This window comes from Sciurus vulgaris, assembly GCF_902686455.1.
Source record: "Sciurus vulgaris genome assembly, chromosome: 13".
Classification (NCBI taxonomy): Eukaryota; Metazoa; Chordata; class Mammalia; order Rodentia; family Sciuridae; genus Sciurus; species Sciurus vulgaris.
The window spans coordinates 44,042,929-44,065,154 of record NC_136474.1 but is presented as its reverse complement, the minus strand read 5'-3'; the positions used below and the strand labels follow the sequence as shown (position 1 = coordinate 44,065,154).

At 37.3% G+C, this 22,226-nt stretch overlaps 1 protein-coding gene across 27 annotated transcripts in view; it reads right to left on the bottom strand.

Annotated features, from left to right (window-relative positions):
* Window positions 1-22,226, bottom strand: part of DLGAP1 (DLG associated protein 1) — a gene marked incomplete at its 5' end in the record, with an annotated part of 892,564 nt that overhangs the window by 48,040 nt on the left and 822,298 nt on the right. For all 27 annotated transcript variants that reach the window (XM_079108324.1, XM_079108313.1, XM_079108322.1 and 24 more), the window contains one exon: window positions 14,801-14,892. In XM_079108324.1, coding sequence (XP_078964450.1) covers window positions 14,801-14,892 — 92 coding nt within the window. The remainder of the gene's footprint in view (window positions 1-14,800; window positions 14,893-22,226) is intronic.

The window sequence follows — 22,226 nt, the reverse complement described above, 5'->3', positions numbered from 1 at the left end:
CCACTTTGAGAGAACCCAGTGCTACCAACCACCATGCCTTTTGCAGGTTCTGAAGTTTACATTGAATCACATCTTGGATTTCTGCACAACTGGCTTTAGATTCAGCTTTCTGTGGTTTCACTAAGTCAGTTGTCTTTTGGCCACATTCCAAAATTTGCCTTTTTTTTTTTTTTTTTTCTTCTGTCTTCTTCATTCTTGGGAGTTTATGCCCAAACAAAGGTGTGTGTGTGTGTGTGTGTGTGTGTGTGTGTGTGCGCGCGCGCGCGTGCGCGTGTGTGCTTGTACGTGACCATCTTTAGAAGTCACTCTAGAAATAATGTAGATAAGCTAACAGTGGGAGAAAGAAGCTTATTATGGTCCATTCATAGACCTGAATATTGTGCACCCATTAAAAAAAGGACTTTGCTATGAATTTTTTATAATGGAGAAAACTTTTGCTATAATGTTAATTTTTTTTAAATGTTTCAAAATTGTGCACATAGTATGATTTCAACAACTTTTAAAAGGGCCATCAAGTTTAGCTCAGTGATAGAGTGTTATGTTTAACTTGTGTGAGGTCCTGGGTTCTATCCCCAAATGATCATGGAAAAAGTATGGGTAAAAATATACACTTTATAAGTTCATGGTTAATGAAAGAGATTATGAAGGATTTTAATTTCTTCTGTCATTTATGCATTTTTACAATGAGTAAACGGTATCTTACTTTTCTTATCATTAGTTGACTTATTCAATAGTACATAGTCCTTATAGAAAAAGTAGATACTATAAAAGGAACATACACACAGAATTTTTTTCAATCACCCCAAAGCCCATCAGAGTTATAACTGTTCACATGCTGCTGTATGTCTTCCTTTTACATATTTTATCATGAAAACAATAATATTCTTCCTCTTTGTGTCCACTGCGTCTATAGTTGGAGTGAGGTCCCCAGTGGGTTAAGGTAACAAAGTCTAACTTGAAGTCACTGTTTAAATACAATTGTTACTTAAGGAAAGGGAAGCTCCCTGGGAGCCTCTGAGCTTTCTCACCTTAGTCAACAGATAGGATTGGTTTACTGTTTCCTAGAGTTGCTAATTATCAGCTTGAAAGACAAGAGGACTTCATAGAAATTCCTGGGGAGGGTCAGAGTTTGAAAGGGGTTGGGGACCGGATGCTAGAGGTGGCCACTGAGATCCTTGGTGGTGAGCACTTCTGGGGGGTGATACCAAGATTTATCTGCTTTACCTTTGCCTGGTATGCACCCTGCCTATGGGCACATACACCTGTGTGGATCTTATTGATGAGTGCCACTAGTCGACCTGTGGAATAGAAATTGTGGGGAGATGACTCATGTTTGATGAAGATGATGAGTTTTCTCCTTGGTTTCAGACAAGCGGCCTCACTGCAAAACAACATATGTATTCAGGATCCCTGGCTGGCCGCCACCAGGGTATTTATTTATTGACTATTTGCTTATTTATTTTATTTTATTTTATTTTTTTTAGTTATACATGACAGTGGACTGTATTTTGACATAGCATACGTACATGGAGTATAACTTGCATTCTCGTGGTTGAACATGATGTGGAGTCACACTGGTGGTGTACTCATACGAGCAGAGGAAAGTCACGTCCTATTCATTCTACTGTCTTTCCTGTGCTCATCCACCCTCCCTTCCTTTCATTCCTTTTTGTGCCAGGACTTTTAAACCAGTGACCTTTACACAGGAATCCTCTGTGCACAGTCCCCATGGTGAGGCAGCCAGGGAGAACAGAATCGACATGGCACATGTGCTACCTGTGGCATTTTGAGGATGCCAAGGCTGCCTGCAAATGTCCTTGTGAGATCTGCAATGCGCCATTTTGATGCCCCTTCTCCAAGCAGATTGCTGGGTGCGATTTAGTTTTCACTAACTTAGTTTCTTTCCTTTTGACTCGGAACCCTGAAGAACACCTTACTAAGCAGTTCAGTTAGATGGACTTCATGGGTTTGTTTTGGTTCACAAGGTAATGAGTCTCTTGGTCTTTTACAAAAGTCTTTTAATCTTCATTTCCTTGTATTATCTATTTCTTTCTCTGACTCTATTTTCTTTTGTTGGGTTGCTGCTTTTTAGTCAGTCTGTTTATTCAGGAAGAGATGGATTGTTACAGGCCATTCAGCGTGAAAACAACAGGCTCACCATTAACACCAAATAATTAAAAAAAAAAAAAAAAAAGCCATCATTAAGTCATCTCAACCACCCAATTTTGCTTTTTAAGATCCTATCTAAATGAATCGCTATCAGCAAAATTATGAAAAGAGACAGAAGATAAAGGTAATCCTTTCATGTTTGACAATGGGTGTCTTAAGGAAAGGTTGAAAACAATCATTAACATCATTAACAGTTTCCATGCTTATTTATTTTACTGTGGTTAACTCTAAAGTGACCTTTGAGGAGTGGTATGTTTTGGACAGCTAAGCACTAAAATTGGTCTGTCAGACTTCTTAGGAGACAAATTTTAAATAAATTACTCAGTTCCTGACCATCCTGCAAACTTTAGTAATTCAATAAATTTTTAACTTTTTACAAACATGACAAAAGTGGCTTATTTGACATTGGGGGGGGGGGTGGGTATTACGGATGCAAAACTTAGCACTCTTGCAAATGGACAGGTGTCACTGTGTTAATTTAGATAGACTCGTTGAAGCCTGGTGTGTTGGCTCTGGAGGATGAAGCAGGAGGATTGCAAATTTGAGACCAGCCTCAGCAACTCAGACCTTATCTCAAATAAAATTTAAAAAGGGCTGCAGATGTCAGGATGAACCCAACTGTTATGTATAACCATGAAGCTCTAATGAAAAGAAAAAGGGCTGGAGATGCGGTGCTCAGTGATAGAGCACTAGCTTAGCATGCTAGGGGCCCTGGGTTCAAGCCCCAGTACCACAACAAACAAATGCAAGGAAAATGTTTGAAGTAAAATACAAGATTGACATGACCTCTTATTTTTGAAGAAAAGGTAGTAATCTTGCTTTCTTAAAACTTTAAGAATTTTCAGAGATTTTTTTTGTTTGTTTTGTAGTACTAGTGATTGAACCCAGGGTCACTCTACCACTGAGCTACATCCCCTTTTGATTTTGAGACAGGGTCTCACTAAAGTGTCCACGCTGTCTTTGAACTTGTGACCCACGTGCCTCAACCTCTCAAGTCGCTGGGACTACAGGTGTCTGCCACCATGCCCATCCGAGAGACTCTTTTTGGGTACTTAAAATGGACTAGGAAACATTTATGTAAAGTATCCTACCTGTCGGATATTATTCTAAAATATTTCTATATATTAAACAACACCCCCCAGGAAACATGCTGAGGTTGATACTATTATCCATTCCCCGCTTCTTAGAATTAATAAACTTCATTTTTTAGAACAGTTTTAGGTTCACGGCAAGATTGAAGTAAGAGGTACAGAGTTGCTATACACCCCCTCCTCCCTCTCTCTCTCTCTCTCTCTCTCTCACACACACACACACACACAGAGAGCCTCCCTACCATTGATACCCTCCACTGGGGCAGGACATTTGAGGCAATCCATGAAACAAAGTCCATGGTTCACATTAGTGGTCACTCGTGGCCGTGTACGTAAACATAGTATCAGGTGCATCCGCCATTGCATATCATACAGAAGAGTTCACTGCCCTAAAAATACTATGCTCTGCCTATACGTCCCTCTCCCCTCAGCCCCTGGAAACCACTAGTCTTTTTTACTGTCTCTCTAGTTACGCCTTTCCTTGGATGTCATGTAGTTGGAATCAAACATCGTGTTGTCTTTTCACATTGGCTTGTTTTGTTAAGGAATATGCATTTAAGTTTCTTCCATGTCTTTTTGTGTCTTGATAGCTTTTGTTTTTTTAAGCAACAAATAAATGTTCTCATCTGTTGTGCTGCAGTTTATCCACCAAAAGTCACCCACCAAAGGACACCTTGGTTGCTTCCAAGAGTGGGTGTTATGAATATATTTGCTGTCAACATCCATGTGGAGGTTTTTGAGTGAACCTAAGTTTTCTACTCATTTGGTTGAATTCTGAGACCATAATTGCTGAATTGAATGGGAAGAACATTTAGTTTTGTAAGACTCGATCTTCCCAAGTAGCTGAGGCATTTTGCATTCCCACCAGCAGTGAATGAGCAGTGGTGTCAGTATTTTGCATTTCGGCTATTCTAATAGGAGTGTGGTGGTATATCATTTTTGTTTTAATTTACAATTCCCTAGTAACGTAATGTTGGACATCTTATTTTCTCTTGCATGTCTCCTACCTATTATCATTTGTGAGGTGTGTCTTCACGTCTGTTGCCCCCCTCCTTTTTGGGGTGCAGGGGGTTGAACTCAGGGCTTCACATATGCTAGGCAAATGCTCTACACTGAGCCACGCCACCTTGACTATTTTTAATCAGGTTGTTCCTTTTCTTATTGTTGAACCTTAGAATTTCTTTGCATATGCTGGGTGTGGTGGTGCCCATAATAATCCCAGCAGTTTGGGAGGCTGAGACAGGAGAATTGCAAGTTCAAAGCCAGCCTCAGCAACTCATTGAGGTCCTCAGCAACTTAGCAAGACCTTGTTTCAAAATAAAAACCAAAAAGGGCTGGGGATGTATGTGGCTCAATGGTTAAGTGCCCTGGGTTCAATCCATAGTACCAAAATAAATAAATAAATAAATAAATAAATAAATAAATAAAAACCCAAACTTTGTTTATTTTAGACAGCAGTCCTTTAGCAGATGTGAATTTTTTGTTTTGTTTTTTTTCCAAATATTTTCTCCTCATCTGTGACTTGCATTATTGTATTGTCTTTCACAGAGCAGGAGTTTGTAATTTAAAAAAAAATTTTTTTTTTTGGTACAACTAGGATTTGAATCCAGGAATGCTCTACCACTGAGCTACTTTAATTTTTAATTCTGAGATAGGCTCTCATTAAGTTGCAGAGGTTGGCCTTGAACTTCCAATCCTCCTGTCTCAGCCTCCTGAGTGGCTAGGATTACAGATGTGTGCTACCACCAAGTCCAGCTGTAGAAATTTTAAAAAATTTTTTAAATTTTATTTGTTCTAATTAGTTGTACATGATAGTGGAATGCATTTATGCTATGATTAAGAAGTTTCTAATTTTAATAAAGTCTGACTTATCAACTATATCTGTCTAGGACAACATCTTTCATGTTGTATTTGAAAAGTCATCATTGTAATCAAAGTCACCTTGAATTTCTCCTATGTTATTGTTTAAGAGTTTGATAGTTTTCTGTTTTACTAGGTCTACAATCCATTTTGAGTTAATATGAGTATTGACTTTGGTCTATGTCTAGATTTATTTTTTGGCATTTGGATATCTAGCATCACTTGTTGAAAAGACTATCTTTCCTCCATTTTATTGCCTTTGCTCCCAAAGATCTATCAACTACATTTATGTGAGTCTATTAGTGTTCCATGGATCTGTTTGTCTCTTCTATCACCAGTACCACACTGTCTTGATTGCTATATCTCAATAATAAGTCTTTAAGTCAGGTGGTGTCTTTGTTCTTCTCCTTTGACACTGAGATGGCAATTTTTTTTTTTTTTTTTTCAGTATCTGGGAGTGAATCTAGTGGTGCTTAACCACTGAGCCACATCCCCAGACCTTTTTTATTTTAAGAAAGGGTCTCACTAAGTTGCGTAGGGCGTTGCTGAGGCTGGTTTTGAACTTTTGATCCTCCTGTCTCAGCCTCCCAGGGATTATAGGCACGTGCCACTGCACCCAGTCAATTCTGGATCTTTTGTCTCTCCATATAAATTTGAGAATCAGTTTGTTGATGCCCCTAAAAAAACTTTCTGGGATTTTGATAGGTTTGGGTTGAATCTATATATGAATTTTGGAAAAACTAACATCTTGACAATATTGAGTCTTCTTATCCATGAACATGAAATATCTCTCCATTTATTTACTTTTTCATTGCTATCTTTCATCATAGTTTTGTAGTTTTCTTCATATACTTCTCATACATATTTTGTTAGATTTATACCTAAGCATTTATTTTTGGGGGTATTAATGTAAATGTCAATGTATTTAATTAAATTAATTAATTAATTAATTTTGTCAATGTATTTTAAATGTTAAATTTCACTTGTTCATTGTTGGCATATTGGAAATTATTGACTTTTATATATTAATCTTGTATCCCAGGACTTTGTTATAATTGCTATTAATTTCAGGTTTTGTAAAGGCCAAACGTTTTCTCTGATAAGTGGATGATGATATATAATGAGCGGTGATGGCAGGGGGAAGAGAAGATTGAAGAAACTTTGGATGGTGTAGAGGAAAATGGGGCAGCAGGGGTAGGAGATGGAAAGGTAGTAGAATGAAACAGATGGTATTACCCTATTTATATGTATGATTACATGAATGGTGTGAACCTACTAGAAATGTATCCCATTTGTACACCATTTGCATACAATGAATCAAAATGCAGTCTGTAAAAATAAAAATAAAAAAATAAATAAATAATTCAAAAAAATTTCAGGGTTTGTTTGTTGTTTTTTGGTTTACTCTTTTGGATGTCTTACATAGATGATTTTGTCATCTGTGAACAAAAAGAGTTATATTTCTTCTTGCTTAATCTATCTATATGGACTTTATTTCCTTTTTTTTTTTTTTGGCTTACTGCATTGTTAAAAAGTAGTGAGAGGGGACATCTTGCTTTGTTCCTGATCTTAGTAGGAACTCCTGGAGTTTCTCACCATTAAGTATGATGTTAGTTGTAGGTTTCTGTGCCTATTCTTTATCAAGTTAAGGAAGTTTCAGGTTTTAATCATGAATAGGTGTTGGATTCTGTCCCCTTATTCTGTAAATATTGATGTAATCATATGATTCTTTTTCTTGTTTAGCATGTTGATTTGATGGATTATACCAATTGTTTTTCAAATGCTGAACCAATCTTGCATACCTGAGATAAATCCCAATCAACCCTGCTGTAAGATTCATTTGATACATAATTTGATTCAATTTACTAATAGTTTCTTGAGAATTTTTTCATCTATGTTGATGAATGTTGCCAGTCTGTAGTTTGGGTGTTAGGGCAAAGCTGACCTCATAGGAAGAGTTCACTCTGGGGGAGAGGGTATGAGAGTAGGAAAGATAGTAGAATGAATCAAACATTATTACCCTATGTGCATATATAACTACATGACTGGTTAATTCCACATCATATACAATCAGAAGAACGAGAAGTTATACTCCATTTATGTAGGATGTGTCAAAATTCATTCTACTGTCATGTATAACTAATTAGAACAAATAAAAAAAGTACAAAAAAAGTTCACTCTACTTCTATCTTCTCTAAGAGATTGTAGAGAATTTGTATAATTTCCCCATTATAATGGAATAATAATTATAATTCCATTATAAATGGAATTTGGTGGGGCTGGGGAGATAGCTCAGTTGGCATAGTGCTTGCCTTGCAAGCATAAGGCCTGGAGTTCAATTCCCAGAACCGCAAAAAAAAAAAAAGAAAGGAAAAAAAAAAATGGAATTTGGCAGTGAATTCATCTCAGCTTGGTGCTATTTTGGAAGAGCTTTAATTATTGATTCAATTCCTTGAATATATATAGGCCTATTCATATTTCTTATTTCTTCTTGTGTGAGTTCTGACAGATGGTAGCTTTCAAGGAATTGATCCATTTCATCCAGATTATCAAATCTGTGGGCACAGAGTTGTTCATAATATTCCTCTATTATCCTCTTAATGCCCATGGGGTCTGTAGTGATATTCCCTCTCATGTCTGATATCATTAATTTGCATCTTCTCTATTTTTTCTTAGCCTGGCTACAGACTCAATTTTATTAATATTTTTTAAAAAAACATACTTTGATTTTGTTGATTTTTCCATATTGATTTTCTACTTTCAATTTCACTGATTACTGTCCTACTTTCTATGATTTCGTTTCTTCTATTTACTCTGAATTCAATTTTTTCTAGTTTCCTAAGTTAGATAATTGATTTCTGATCTTTCTTCTTTTTAATATTTACATTCAATGCTATAAATGTCCCTCTAAGCACTGCTCCTACTGCATCCCATTATTTTTGGTAAACTGTATTTCATTTTAATTGAGTTCAAAATGTTTTAAAATTTCTTTGTTTCTTATTTAATCCATGCATAATTTAGAAGTGTTTTGGGAAATATCCAGCTGTTGTTGATCTCTAGTTTAATTTCATTGTGTAGACAGTGTATGATCTATATTCTTTTTAAATTTGGTAAGATGTGTTTTGTGACTCAGATGTGTTCTGGCCTATTTTGGTAATTATTACAATATGAACTTTAGATGAAAATGTAATCTACTATTTTTTGGTGAAAAAGTCTATAGAAGTCTGTTATATCCCATTGATCGATGATGCTGTCGATTTTGACTACGGCTTTACTGATTTTCTGCTTCTGAGAGAAGCAATGAAGTCTCCAACTATAGTAGTGAATTACCTCTTCTTTTTTTTTTTTTTTTTTTTTTTTTTCGATGCTGGAGATTGAACCCAGGGCCCTGTGCTGGCGTGAATTACCTATTTCTTCTTGGAGTTTTATCAGGTTTGGCCCCATGTATTTTGAAACTTTGCTTTGATGGGCATACATATTAAAGATTTTTATGTCTTTTCTGTGAATTAACTCTTCATTATTAGGTTATGCCTCTCTTTGTCCATGATAACTTTCCTTATTCTGCATTCTGATCTGTTTAAAATATAACTACTCCTACATTCCTTAGATGGTATGTCTTCTTCCGTCCATTCATTTTTTTTTAGAAAGGTGTTTCTTTATATTTTATATATATATATATATATATATATTTTTTTTTTTTTTTAGTGGTCAATAGATCTTTTATTTTTATTTATTTATATGTGGTGCTGAGTATCGAACCCAGTGCCTCACATGTGCTAGGCAAGCGTTCTACCACTGAGCAACAGTCCCAGCCCTAATTAATTTCTTTTTTTAGAGAAGGCTTTGCTATGTTGCCTAGGCTGGTCTTGAATTTGGTGTTTCAGATAATCCTGCCTCATCCTTCAGAATAGCTGAAATTACAGATTTTCAATACTACACCCAGCAATCTCAGTCTTTTAATGAAGTATTTGGACTATTGATGTCTAAAGTGATTCTTGATAGCATTCTATTAATATCTACCATATTTGTTATTTTGTTTACATTTTTGCTTTCTTTCCTCATTTTTGTCTTCCATACTCTTTCTGCTTTAAGTGATTTTTTATTGAACATTTATATAATTCCATTTTCTCTTCTTTTTTATCATACAAATTATCTTAATTTTTTTTTTTTTTTTTTAGTGGTTTGGTTACCCTACAGTTTACACTAAATGTTTGCAACTAATTCATGTCTACTTCCAAATATCACTATACCATTTCACAGGTAGTGCGAGTATTTTGTAATAGCTAAATTGTTCTACTCCTATCTCCTGTCCCTTCTATTGCTGCTGTCATTCATTTCACTTACAAAAAGTATATATACATATACATTTTGGTAATTATTATTTTGAACAAACATCTGTTAGATCAATTAAGAATAAGAAAAACAATTTTTAAAAAAAATTTAGCTCCCGACCTATATAATTTTCATTCCATCAGAATAACTTCTTAGCATTTCTTGCAAGGCAGGCCTACTGGTGAAACATTCCTTCGATTTTTGTTTGACTGAGAAAGTCTGCCCTTACCCTTTGCTTGTTAAGAATTTGACAGAGTACATACTTCTAAGTTGGTGTTTTGTTTTTGTTTTTGTTTTCTCAACACTTAAAATATTTCATTCAGTTCTTGTATGGCTTCTGAGAAGTCCATTGTACTTCTTCTCCTTGCTTCTCTGCAGATAAGGTGTCCTTTGTCTCTGGCTTCTTCAAAGATATTTTCCTGTTCTTTGATTTTTAAGTTTGGTTATGACAGGGCTTGGTACAGATTTTCGCTGTTGCTCTTTGTTTGGTTTTGCATTTATCCTGCTTGAAGTTCTCTGAGCTTCCTGGCTCTTGGGCTGTGTCTGACATTCTGACTATTTCTCAGTCATTACTGCTTCAAAGAGGCCTCTGCTCCTCTCTTTCCTTCTGGTATCCCTCTCCATCTTTGTAGTTGTCCCACAGTTCTCAATAGTCTGGTCTGATTTTATTTATTTATTTTTTTCCAGTCTTTTTTCTCTTTACTTGTTTAGTTTTGGAAGTTTATATTATTATCTCTTCAAGTTCAGAGATTCAGAGATTATTATTATCCTCAACTTCAGAGATTAGTGTCCAATCTAATGAGCACATAAAGACATTCTCTCTCTCTCTCTCTCTCTCTCTCTCTCTCTCTCTCTCTCTCTCGGAGGGGAGGGTTGCTGGGAATTGAACCCAAGGTCTCTACCACTGAGCTACAACCCCTGGCTGATATTCTTCATTTTTGTTACAATAGTTTTTTTGTTTGTTTTTTAATCTCTAATAATTACTTTATTTATTTTTTTTCTTTTGGTATCAGGGATTGAACTCGGGTGCACTTGACCACTGAGCCACATCCCCAGCCCTATTTTGTATTTTATTTAGAGACAGGGTCTCACTGAGTTGCTCAGCACCTCGCTTTTGCTGAGACTGGCTTTGAACTCGAGATTCTCCTGCCTCAGCCTCCCAAGCTGCTGGGATGACAGGTGTGCCACAGCGCCCAGCTTCTAGCATTTACTTTGGATTCTTCCTGAAGCTTTCCATCTCTCTGTTTACGGTATCCATCCATTTTGTATGTCCTCCACTTCTTCCATTAGAGCTCCTGGCACATTAACCATAGTCTGAGAAAAAAAATTCCCGGTCTGGTAATCTCAGCATTATTGCCATATTTGACTCTGGCTCTGATACTTGTTTTAGTTCTTCAAATGGTGTGTTTTTGCTTTGTTTATTTTGTTCAAGTGGTGTTTTAACCTTGTAGCATACCTTATAATTTTTTGAAAAGTAGACCTGATGTGTTGTGGAAAATGAGCCGTGTAGGCAGGCCTTTAGCACTGAAGGGCTGAGGGGTACTATGTATGATGAATCTCATTTTGCTGGGGGCCCTGTCCCCTGGACTTCTAACTATACTGGTTACTCAGCTTTTCTGTCCTTTACAAGGGACAAGACGGCTAATGGGGACTGGACTTGGACATGTCCCTTTCCCCTTGTGGAAGGATAGAGAAAGCTGAAGATGAAAGCTCCCTTACCCCAGGTAGATTAGGCTCTGATAAAACCAGGCAAAAGCTCTGGTAAAATAGTCAGCGCAGGCCTTGTGGAGAGCAGAGTGCTGTCATTCCAAATGGTTCTTTTTTCCTCCCTGATTGCTGGAAGAACAGAGGACACCCCCCACCCCCATATTCACTGGTAGAACTCCTGGAGGTATAATTCACAAGAGTATGGGGTTGGGGAGTTCCCCTTGACTGGACTCCCTGGAATTTTTAACTCCCAGGATTTATTTCCTCAATTACATTTTAGATTTCCTGCCCCCTAGCTCTGGTTCCTGCAGAGGTTTCTGCCTGTGGGTTCCTCTTTCAGCAAGTTGTGATTTTCTCTTTCTCTGGGTTCTAACTTGTTTTTTTTTTTTTTTTTTTTTTTTAATGAGGGGGAGAGGGGACAGTGATGATTTAGTGATTTGCTCTGTGACTTCTCTGCTCTCACAGAGAAAAGAAGAGTTGATTTTTCAGTTTGTTTAGATTTTTACTTGTCATTAGAATAGAACGGTGACTTCCAAGCTCTGCATAGCCTGGACTAGAAACTGCCTATTATGCCCTCTTTACATAAAAGGAAGTCAAGCACAAAAATATGTAGTAATGGGGTTGGGGATATAGCTCAGTTGCAAGCACATAGGCCCTGGGTTCAATCCCCAGCAAAAAAAAAAAAAAGTAGTAATTTGCTCAGGAGCACTGCGTCAGGATTTGAGGATCGGTGCTCTGGGTCAAGAATCGGAGCTTTTACGCACTATACCATTGAGAAAAACAAGCAAGCTGGAACGTTGGTGGGCAGAGGGAAGAATAGGTGTTCTTACCCGGAGATCATTCATGTCTACTAAATTTATACTTCAAAAAAATTTGCGGGGCCCAGGGTACAGCTCAGTGATAGAATACTTGCCTACCATGCTTGAAGCCCCAGGTTCCATCCCCAGCACCACATACACAAAAAAGTAAAATATTTAATAAAGGAACACATATCTAGAAGGATTGACATGAAAATAATGCTTACTAAAATTCAGATTAAATTCAATAAGTGAATATTTTAGAGTAAAAAAAAAAGAAAATGATTATTTTTACATATTACATTTCAATCCTGGTCCATTTGCATTGAATATTATACATGGATATCATGTATTGAAACTTTTCACTTAACATTGTATCATGGGAATTTTCCTTTTTTTATAAATGACATATAATGATATTAATTAAACTATATAATAGTCTACCTTGTTTTGCTAAAAATTATAAAAGCCTGCCAGGCATGGTGGTGCATGTCTGTAATCCCAGCAGCTTGGGAGGCTGAGAAAGGAGGAATTGAACCCAAGGTCTCTACCACTCTACCTCGCAAAAGCAAGGCACTAAGTAACTCAGTGAGACCCTGTCTCTAAATAAAATACAAAATAGGGCTGGGAATGTGGCTCAGTGGTTGAATGCCCCTGAGTTTAATGCCTGGTACCAAAAAAAAAAAAAAAAAAAAAAAAAAAAAATTACAAAAGCCTGCTATTATTGTTTGATACTTGATAATTAATGTATTTCTTTTGCAGGGATATTCCACAATTGTGTCCTATCCATTGAATGATTTTAGTCAAAACAGCCCCATCATTATGATTAATTGGTCCATGTGTATGTATAAATGTATAACTATTCACTAATTTTTTTGTGTCCCATTAATTTCCAAAAGGGTTTTACCAATTTTTTGAGCTTCCAGCATTGTATAATTGTGTGTGTGTGTGTGTGTGTGTGTGTGTGTGTGTGCCTCCTAGATAAAAGTGCACTGCCAATCCATAGCAGGAGAGTCTAAAAGAGCACTGGAGTGAGTATATATTCAGTAGCAAAGAACTTGCCTAGCATGGGAAAAGCCCTGAGTTTGAGTCCTGCACTGAAAAAACAAAATAAAATAAGATAGGACCCCTTCAATGAATTAGTGGAAAAATATATGACTTTTTTTTTTTTTTTTTTTTTGTGATGGGGACTGAACCCAGAGCTATGTATACATTCTATCACTAAACTGTACCTGTCTGATGCATGACTTCTTTTCAGGTTTTCAGTTTATGTAGGAAGCATATAGGAGTCATTCCATTGATATTTATTTATTTATTTATTTATTTTTATTGTAAACAAATGGGATACATGTTGTTTCTCTGCCTTTACATGGAGTAAAGGCATACCATTTGTGTAATCATAAATTCACATAGGGTAATGTTGTTTGATTCATTCTGTTATTTTTTACCTTCCCCCCACCCCTCCCACCCCTCCCACCCCTCTTTTTCCTCTTTACAGTCCTTCCTTCCTCCATTCTTGCCACCCTCCCTAACCTTAACCCTAAACCTAACCCTAACCCTAACACTAACCCCTCCCACTGCCCATTATGTGTCATCATCCGCTTATCAGCAAGATCATTCTTCCTTTGGTTTTTTGAGATTGGCTTATCTAACTTAGCATGATATTCTCCAATTTCATCCATTTGTCTGCAAATGCCATAATTTTATCATTCTTTATGGTGGAGTAATATTCCATTGTATATATATATACCACAGTTTCTTTATCCATTCATCAATTGAAGGACATCTAGGTTGGTTCCACCATCTGGCTATTGTGAATTGAGCAGCTATGAACATCCACTGATATTTATTGAATAGATGTCTGATGGATGGATCAATGAATGACAGCCAAATAATTTTTTTTTTTTTTTTTGATCCTGAGGATTAAATCCAGTGGTGCTTTACCACTGAGCCACATTCCCAGCCCTTTTTATTTTTCATTTTGAGACAGGGTCTCACCAAATTGCTTAACAACTTCGTTGCTTAAGGATCTCGCTTAGTTGATGAGGTTGGCTTTGAACTTGGGATCCTCCTGCCTCAGCCTCCTGAGTTGCTGGGATTATAGGCATGTGCTACCACACTTGGCCCAAATGTTTCTAATTAACGCACAGAGATAGTGGTAAAATTGAGAAGAATTTTGATTTTTAATGCAGTGCTCTTTTTTCTACCGTAACTCCAATTTTACTTCATCCAGCCAAAGCACAGAGCTAGAAGCAGGGTACTACTATAAATAGAACCCCATGCCATTCAGGACCTCAAAGTTCTACTGAGAAACTCACATACTTCCCTTTCAAAATCTCATTTGTGTGATGAAAGCTCTGGCTTCAGAAATCCCTTCCAGATCCTGAATTCTGTGATCTTACCAAACCCTAAATTTCCCACTTTAGATACCAGGACTTGAAGCTTAGTTTAAAGAGCAATCTTTAAAGAGGAACTGGTGGTTTAAGATAATGCTAGGGAATATTCTTTTTTTTTCTCTTCTTCATTCATTGAGCACATAATAAGCCCCAGACACTATGAAGTAGAAAGAATAAAAATAGAAATAAATTTGGCGATCCAACACACTGTGTAAAGTGCTTTTGTGGATATGACACTTAAACTCCTATTCTGGTGAAAACTTAGATGGAACGGTGTCTAGAACGAAGCTGAAGGAGGGACTCAGCTGACACTGACCCCAGTTCATTCTTAGTGCTCCCCCAAACTAGTGGAGCACTTAGGGAATACTGACTTTTGAGGTTTATATGGCCACCAGTACTCCCACCGTACTTGCCCACACCGAGACAAGATGAACGCACGTGGACTCACCACTTCTCTTCTTCGACTTGCACTCCCACGGACTGGAACTTGCTGGGCGCTTTATTCTCCCCCGTTTTGTCAGGTTCTTCAGCATCATCCACCTGCAAAAATCATCGAACACATGCAGTGGCTCCATTTCGGTCACCTTGCTTGAAAAACCAACATCATTTCATCAGAAACATCTGTAGGATCATTGGAAAAATGTGTGATTTGTAACCTTTATATTCAATATTTGTGTATTCGATAAGAGCCATCACTACCTTATTAGTATGACCCTTGACTCCACTGATCTTAGTAAAATGCATTTTTTAATTCATTCCCAAGTGGCAAATAAAGGTCTCTGATTCCTCCACGAATTTCCAAGTACAAGTGTCCTTTGGTATCCATAGGGGATCCTCACAAATACCCCAATCCACAGATGCTCAATCTCTTACATAAAATGACAATGTATTTGCATATGTGCACCCTCCCATATTCTTTGAATCATCTCTCAGTTACTTGTAATACCTAATATTATTTAAATAGTTATTATACTGTATTGTTCAGGGAATCATGAAAGGGAGAATGTCTGTACATGTTCAATACAGATGCTTTTCTAAAAAATAGTTTTGATCTGTGGTTGCCTGGATCCACTGATACGGAGGGGTGACTGCAATTGCTCCTGAGTACTACATTAGAAGGGAGTGTTACATGGAAATGTGTTCTTGGAAGTTCTAAATTAGCAGATCAAATGATAAAAGAGAAGGCAAGTTGCAGGGTTCAGTGGTGCTCCCCTGTAATTCCAGCAACTCGAGAGGCTGAAGCAGGAGGATCCCGAGTTCAAGGTCAGTCTCAGCAATTTAGTGAGGCCCTGAGCAACTTAAAAGAGACTTTCTCAAAATAAAAAATAAAAAGTGCTGGGGATGTGGCTCAGTGGTAGAGCACCCTTGGGTTCAATCCCTAATACTGGGGGAGGAGGGTATATATTTATAATGTAGAAAATGTAAGTTTCCCAGTTTTTAAAAATTTCTCATTTATTTAATCTTTTCTATGAAACTAACCCTGTTTCTAATAAATGCACCACAAATATTTTCTCACAGTTGATGTTTTGTCTTTTTTTTTTTTTTTGTGGTGCTAGGGATTGAACCCAGGGCCTTGTGCTCACAAGGTAGGCACTCTACCAACTGAACTATATCCCCAGCCCGATGTTTTATCTTTTAAACTTTGTCCTTAAATACAATCTACTATCATGTATAACTAAAAATTTTAAAATAAATAAAAAATAAAATACTGAAAAAAAAGTTGTCCTTGATCTTATTATATACCTATATCTAGCTTTTCTGGTTTGGGAGGACTTCCTTTCTCTGAACATATTTTTTAAGGTTCTCTTGTATTTACTTTCATAATTTCAGGTTCTCAGGGTGTTTTATTGTTTTGTTTTTTCCATATTTAGTTCTTAAATATCCACCATCCTAAAATGTCTGTATGTAAGATGTATTCACCACCCCACTTGGGTCATTAGTTGATCTAGCTCCATTTATTACTTAATTCATCTTTTTAACATATTTTTTATTTTATACCAAACTTTACCCATTTATATGTGCTCATACATTCTCATATATAAAGATATTTCTACATTCAGATCTGTTTATGGCTTTTGATGTACCGGTCTTATTACTTCTCTCCCTCCTCTTCCTAATACAATTTTGTAATAAATCTTAATATTTTCTATGGTAAATTTCCAGTAATTTTTTTCTTCTTTTTAAAAATGTAAACAGCTGGGCACAGTGGCACATGCCTATAATTCCAGTTGCTCAGGAGGCTGAGATAGGAGGATTGCAAGTTGAAGGCTAGTCTCAACAACTTAGCAAAACCCTGTCCCAAAATAAAAGATAAAAAGAGTTGGGGATGTTGCTCAGGGGTAAAGCATCCCGAGTGCCTCAAACAAAGCAAAACAAAACAAAACTCATAGAAATATTAGTTTCTTGAAAGCTGGGGGAACCTTTTCTGTAAAAATCATTCAATTCTTTACTATATTAGACATATTTTCTTTTTTTTTTCTTTTTTTTTTTTTTTTGCAATTGGCTCTAAGGTTATTAGATTTCTTCCCCTAGAGTTCACACTTCCTTTTGCATCAATATTATCAATTCATACATATGTCTATTTTATTCAGCTTAACATTTACCAACATTAAATTGTTACAAAGAATCTTCCTTGTAATTTTTGGGGAGATCAGGTTCTTTTCTCATTTCTAATCCTCCTAATTGACACTTTCCTTCCTATCTCAGTCAGAGCTGTCTATTTATGTGATCTTTTCAAAGAATGTTATCTATTCTGTTTTTGTTATTGCCATTGCTTTTTTTGTTTTCAATGCATTTATCTCTACTTTCACTACTAGTAATATCTTCCTTTTAATTTGCTTTACTTTTTTCTGGCTTTGTGAATTGAAGGTTTCGTTTATAACATTTTTTCCTTTATTCTTCCTTAACTTTGTCATTAATTTCTTCCTTAATTCTGAAAGGACATAGGGCTATGGATTTTTAGATGACAGCTCTGGCTAAACCCTACAGTGATTTGCAGAATGCTTGTCATTTAGTTCATAATAATTTAGAGTTTTCTCTTTAATTCTAGTGTTATTTAGATGTTTTAATATTTTAAAATAGTTAAATTTTGTTATTTGTTAATTCCTAGTTTTATGGCACAATGGTTGGAAAGCATGGTTGCAGTACTTCTTCGTTTTTGCATCTAATGAAATAAACTGTGTAGGTTCATTAGTGTTTGACTGACAGCCCCCTCACCATCTCTTCCTGAACACACATTGATGCTGATTTCAAGGACATCAAAAAAGGAAAAATAAAAAAGCGTAAGGTCCAATTGCAACCAAATTGTCACTTGAAATTTCCCTCCCTGTTTCAATTCAGTCAATTATGAATCAGAGATAAGGTGACCTTTTTATTTTCAGAGAACTTTTGAAACATCATCGTAACAGTTCATTTATTGGGGTTGTGTTGTTCTAAGGACGTTAACCTGTCAGAGACAAGTTTCATCATTTGCAATTGAACTTATTTCTTCACATGGGACATAAATCACATCTTGGCACAGATGGACAAATAGTAAAGCAACGAGTAAGTGAATCTCAGGAATGCCTCCCACATAGCCTCATGTCCTTTTATTTTGAATTTGAAGAATGAGAAGCACATGCATGTTGTGGAATGTGACAGACGAAGTTTAAAGCTCAGTTATTCTTGCTTTGCAACATGAATTACAGGAGTTGGGCTCCCAACTAGCATGTCAAACTTCCCATTCCCAAACTAGCATGTAAAACTCATCTGAAGTTAAACTACTCTCAAGATAGGATGACAGTGAGTGTCACCAGTTGTTGCCAGTGGTCATTTTGCGGGGAGTGGAGCCAGAGTAGAAGTTGGGGTGGGGAAGAAGGGGGGTTTTCATATTTTGTTCTGTATACACTCTATCATAAGAATCCTATATAATAATACTGCAGGCATGATTTACTCATTTCGCAATTTCTTTTTCTTTTTTTGCAACAGGGATTGAAACCAGGGGCCTTTTACCACTGAACCACATCCCCGGTCCTTTTTATTTATTTATTTTTTTTGAGACAAGTTTTTGTGAAGTGACTTAGGGCCTTGATAAATTGTGGAGGCTGGCCTTGAATTTACAATCCTGCCTCAGCCTCCTGAGTCACTGGGATTGCAAGCGTGTGCTATCATGCTGGCTCATTTTGTAATTATAAGAAAAACATTGCTGGGTGCGGTGATGCACTCCTGTCATCCCAGAGGCTGAGGCAGGAGGATCTCAAGTTTAAAGCCAGCCTCAGCAATTTAGTAAGGCCCTGAGCAACTCGGTGAGACCCTGTCTCTAAATAAAATACAAAAAGGGGCTGGGGATGTGGCTCAGTGGCTGGGTGCCCCTGAGCTCAGTCCCTGGTACCAAAAAAAAAAAAAAAAAAAAAGTACATACAACTTTCCTCTAAATCCAGAATCAGCCAGTCGTCCCCACTCACTCCTCCCCAAGCACCTCAACACCAAAAAGAAAAAGTGCCCGATGAAGTGTTTGACTTGAGTTTTGACGTTACACTGCATTAAAATGCATATCTTTAGATAGTCTAGAATCCTATTTAGTGCCATGAGATGCTTTCAACAGAACATAGGAATCAAGGTTACACATTCCTCCCATCTGTCTTCGGCTTTTAATATACATGTTCATGGAAGGAAATAATGCATTTATTTATTTATCAAATTGAGTGCCTTGCTCTGGTGATTCGTTTACTATCTAGCAGCTCCAAGTCCATCTTCTACGTGCATTTGTTCTGTGACAATAGGGGCAGGGTTCCCAGACTACATCTCCCAAGGCTTCCTTGTTAGAAGGCCCTATCACGTTCTAACAAGAGAAGGTGGAGAGGAACTTCCCTGTTTTCAATTTTTTTTGTCCTTTACCACTGAACTACATCCCCAACTCTTTTTATTTTGAGACCGGGTCTCACTAAGTTGCTGAGGCTGGCCTTGAATTTAAGATCCTCCTGCCTCAGCCTCCCAAGTGGCTGGGATTACAGATGATAGGCACCACCACGGCCAGCCTCCCAAGTGCCTGGGATTACAGGTAGGCACCACCACACCCAGCCCTGTTTCTACCTCCTGTGGCACCTTCCCTCCCCACCACCTGAGGGCAGCTGTGGTTCCAATCTCCAGCTCCCTTCAATAGTCCAGCTCCAGCTACTCTGCACTCCTCAGAAGGCCAGCTCCTGCTGCCATGGCTGCCCCAGTAGTGTGGACACAGGCCATTCCAGGGCCTTTCTCCTTAGACCCTAAATACTGGTAACCTCACCTTCCCTTTCCCTTTGTGTTTCCTGGTTCTAGGAATGGTAGCCACTTACTGAATCCTTGTATTGCTCTCAGCCTTCCCACCTCTGTGTAACCAATTTTGTGCATTAAGCTGGCCTCTATTTGAAAAACAAGCCTGGCTTCTGATTTCCTGAATGGGATTCTAACCAATTCCACATGGCTGAACTCATGTAAATTAAAAATGCTTAGGATATCAGCCAAACTAGAAAGCTGCAGCCCTACACCACGAGGTAGTAGCAAAATCACCTCCGAAATGCTGAGAAAACAGAAAGAAAAGAAGCAGAGGCCGTGAGGATGAGAACGGAGGTCACTGTGGTCTTCCAGGTTTCAAGCCTCACCCCACTCTCCCAAACTACCTGCTCATCAGCATCAAAATATTGGCGTCCTCCAAGCTTTAGTTGGTGCATGTTGTTTATCTCTGTGATTCTCCTTCCTAGTTGGATCTAAATACTAATAAATGCCACCTTACTTTTTATTTTATTTTATTTTTTGGTGCTGGGGATTGGACCTGGGCGTCATGCCTGCTAGGTAAGCACTCTACCAATGAACTACATCAGCAGACCAACCACCACCTTTCAGACCTGAGATCTAAGGTAATCTACTTAAATTTATGAAGGAAATTTCAAATTTTTCAAAAGAAATTGCAGGGCAATCAAATATCCTTTAAAAATTGAGAAAGTGCTGGGTGTGGTGGAATACAACTGGGGAGGCTGAGGCAGGAGGATTGCAGGTTCAAGGCCAGCCTCAGACACTTAGTGAAGCCTAAAACAACCTGGCTTATTTGACTGTTGGTGATTATAAAGTAGGATAATATTAATAACAACAACTAAATCTAATATGTGTTAAGCCCTTATTATACCGTGTTTAAATCTTTATCACTCAATTTTTACTATATCCTATAAAGTACCAAATAAAATAAGAACTAGTATTATTTTCATTTACCAGAGAAGGAAACTGAGGCACAGAAATAGTAAATAATTGGTTTAAGTTCATATAGCTTATAGAGTAAATGATTGTAATATCAACTGTTAGGTGTGTACTAAATTAAAAGTGTCAGGATAGGTTTGGTACCTTTAAAGGGGTAAAGGGGTGGGAGGGAGTCCAAGCTTCTAGGGTCATGTATTGTGAGGATTAGTTTTTAAATTAGATTTCTGTATACTGAAATTCAATGAATATTTTGCATCTTGAATTTTTATTTGATTATTATTCCCTACTGATGAAGAAATATAATGTGGTGACATTAGATATCGAGGTACAATCTTGGTTCCATTAACATAAAGCATGCGACCTTAGGCAAGTTACTCTCTATGCTCATCTGAAGGATCTGGAATATCCATCAAAGACTCAGGTATTAAAGGCTTAGTCCCCAACTTGGCACTGTTGGGAGGTGATAGAACCTTTAAAAGGTGAGACCTACTTTGAGGTCTTCTAGTCATATGAGGCATGTTCTTGAAGGGATTGTTGGAATCCAGTCCCTCCTCTTCCTGGCCATTGTGGAATGAGAAGCTTGCACTCCCTGCTGTGATGTGCTGTCTCACCACAGGCCCAAACGCAATAGGATCAACTGATCATGAGCTAAAACCTTCAAAACTGTGAGCCAGAATAAACCTTTCCTCTTTTAAAGTTGATTACCTTGGGTATTTTGTTACAGTAATGAATGACTAACTAACACACTCATATCATCAAGTATCAGTATTCTCCTATAATTTATATAGCAGAGCATCACAATTGGAGGAAGAATCAAGACATTTCTTTCATTTACTAAAGTATCCTGTATTTAAGAAGTGGAATAACTTCTGGAGCAAACCTTTTCTCCTCAACACTATATGTGGATTTTCATCCATCTTACTGGGTAGAAGTTGGATTTCACATATACGAATGCCTTATTCTTAGAATTGTTTGGCAAGGAGGAGATAGGAAAAACCAGCAGAACTTGGGAAGGGATTAAGATAAGCACATAGGAGCTTTCAAATAAAATGAACAGTAGGGGCTGGGGATGTAGCTCAGAAGTACAGTGCTTGCCTAGCATTTGTGAAGTTCTGAGTTCACCTCCCAATACTTGAAAGAAAGAAAGAAAGAAAAGCAAGATTGATAAACAGTTATCCTTAAAATACACTATTCAGTGAAAAAAGGCAAAAATGTAGACTAGTGTGAGGTATATGCTAATATCTGGGCTTAAAAAGGACTAAATAAAATATATATATGTGCTTGAATATGTGAATATAGGCCTGCATGGAGATGCAAATATGGATTGTATTGATTTCCTCCAGGAAAGAGCACTGACCCTTGATTAGGAATGGGAGGAAGGCTTGTCACTATACACTTTTTAAGAACAAATTTGGAATTTTGAACAATGGAGGTGCCTTATTCACAGAAAGTAATATAATTTTTTTTAAATGAATTAAATATTGAAGAAGGAGGACCAAGTTAACATTTCTTGGGGCCAACCCTGGGCCAGATAGAAAAGTAATCCTCTAAGCACTATTATTGTAGCAAAATATGTATAACATAAAATTTACCACCTTCACCACTTCAATACCCCTTTGAAGTGTGCCCTTCAGGGACACTGAGTACTTTTCACGTTTGGTGCACCC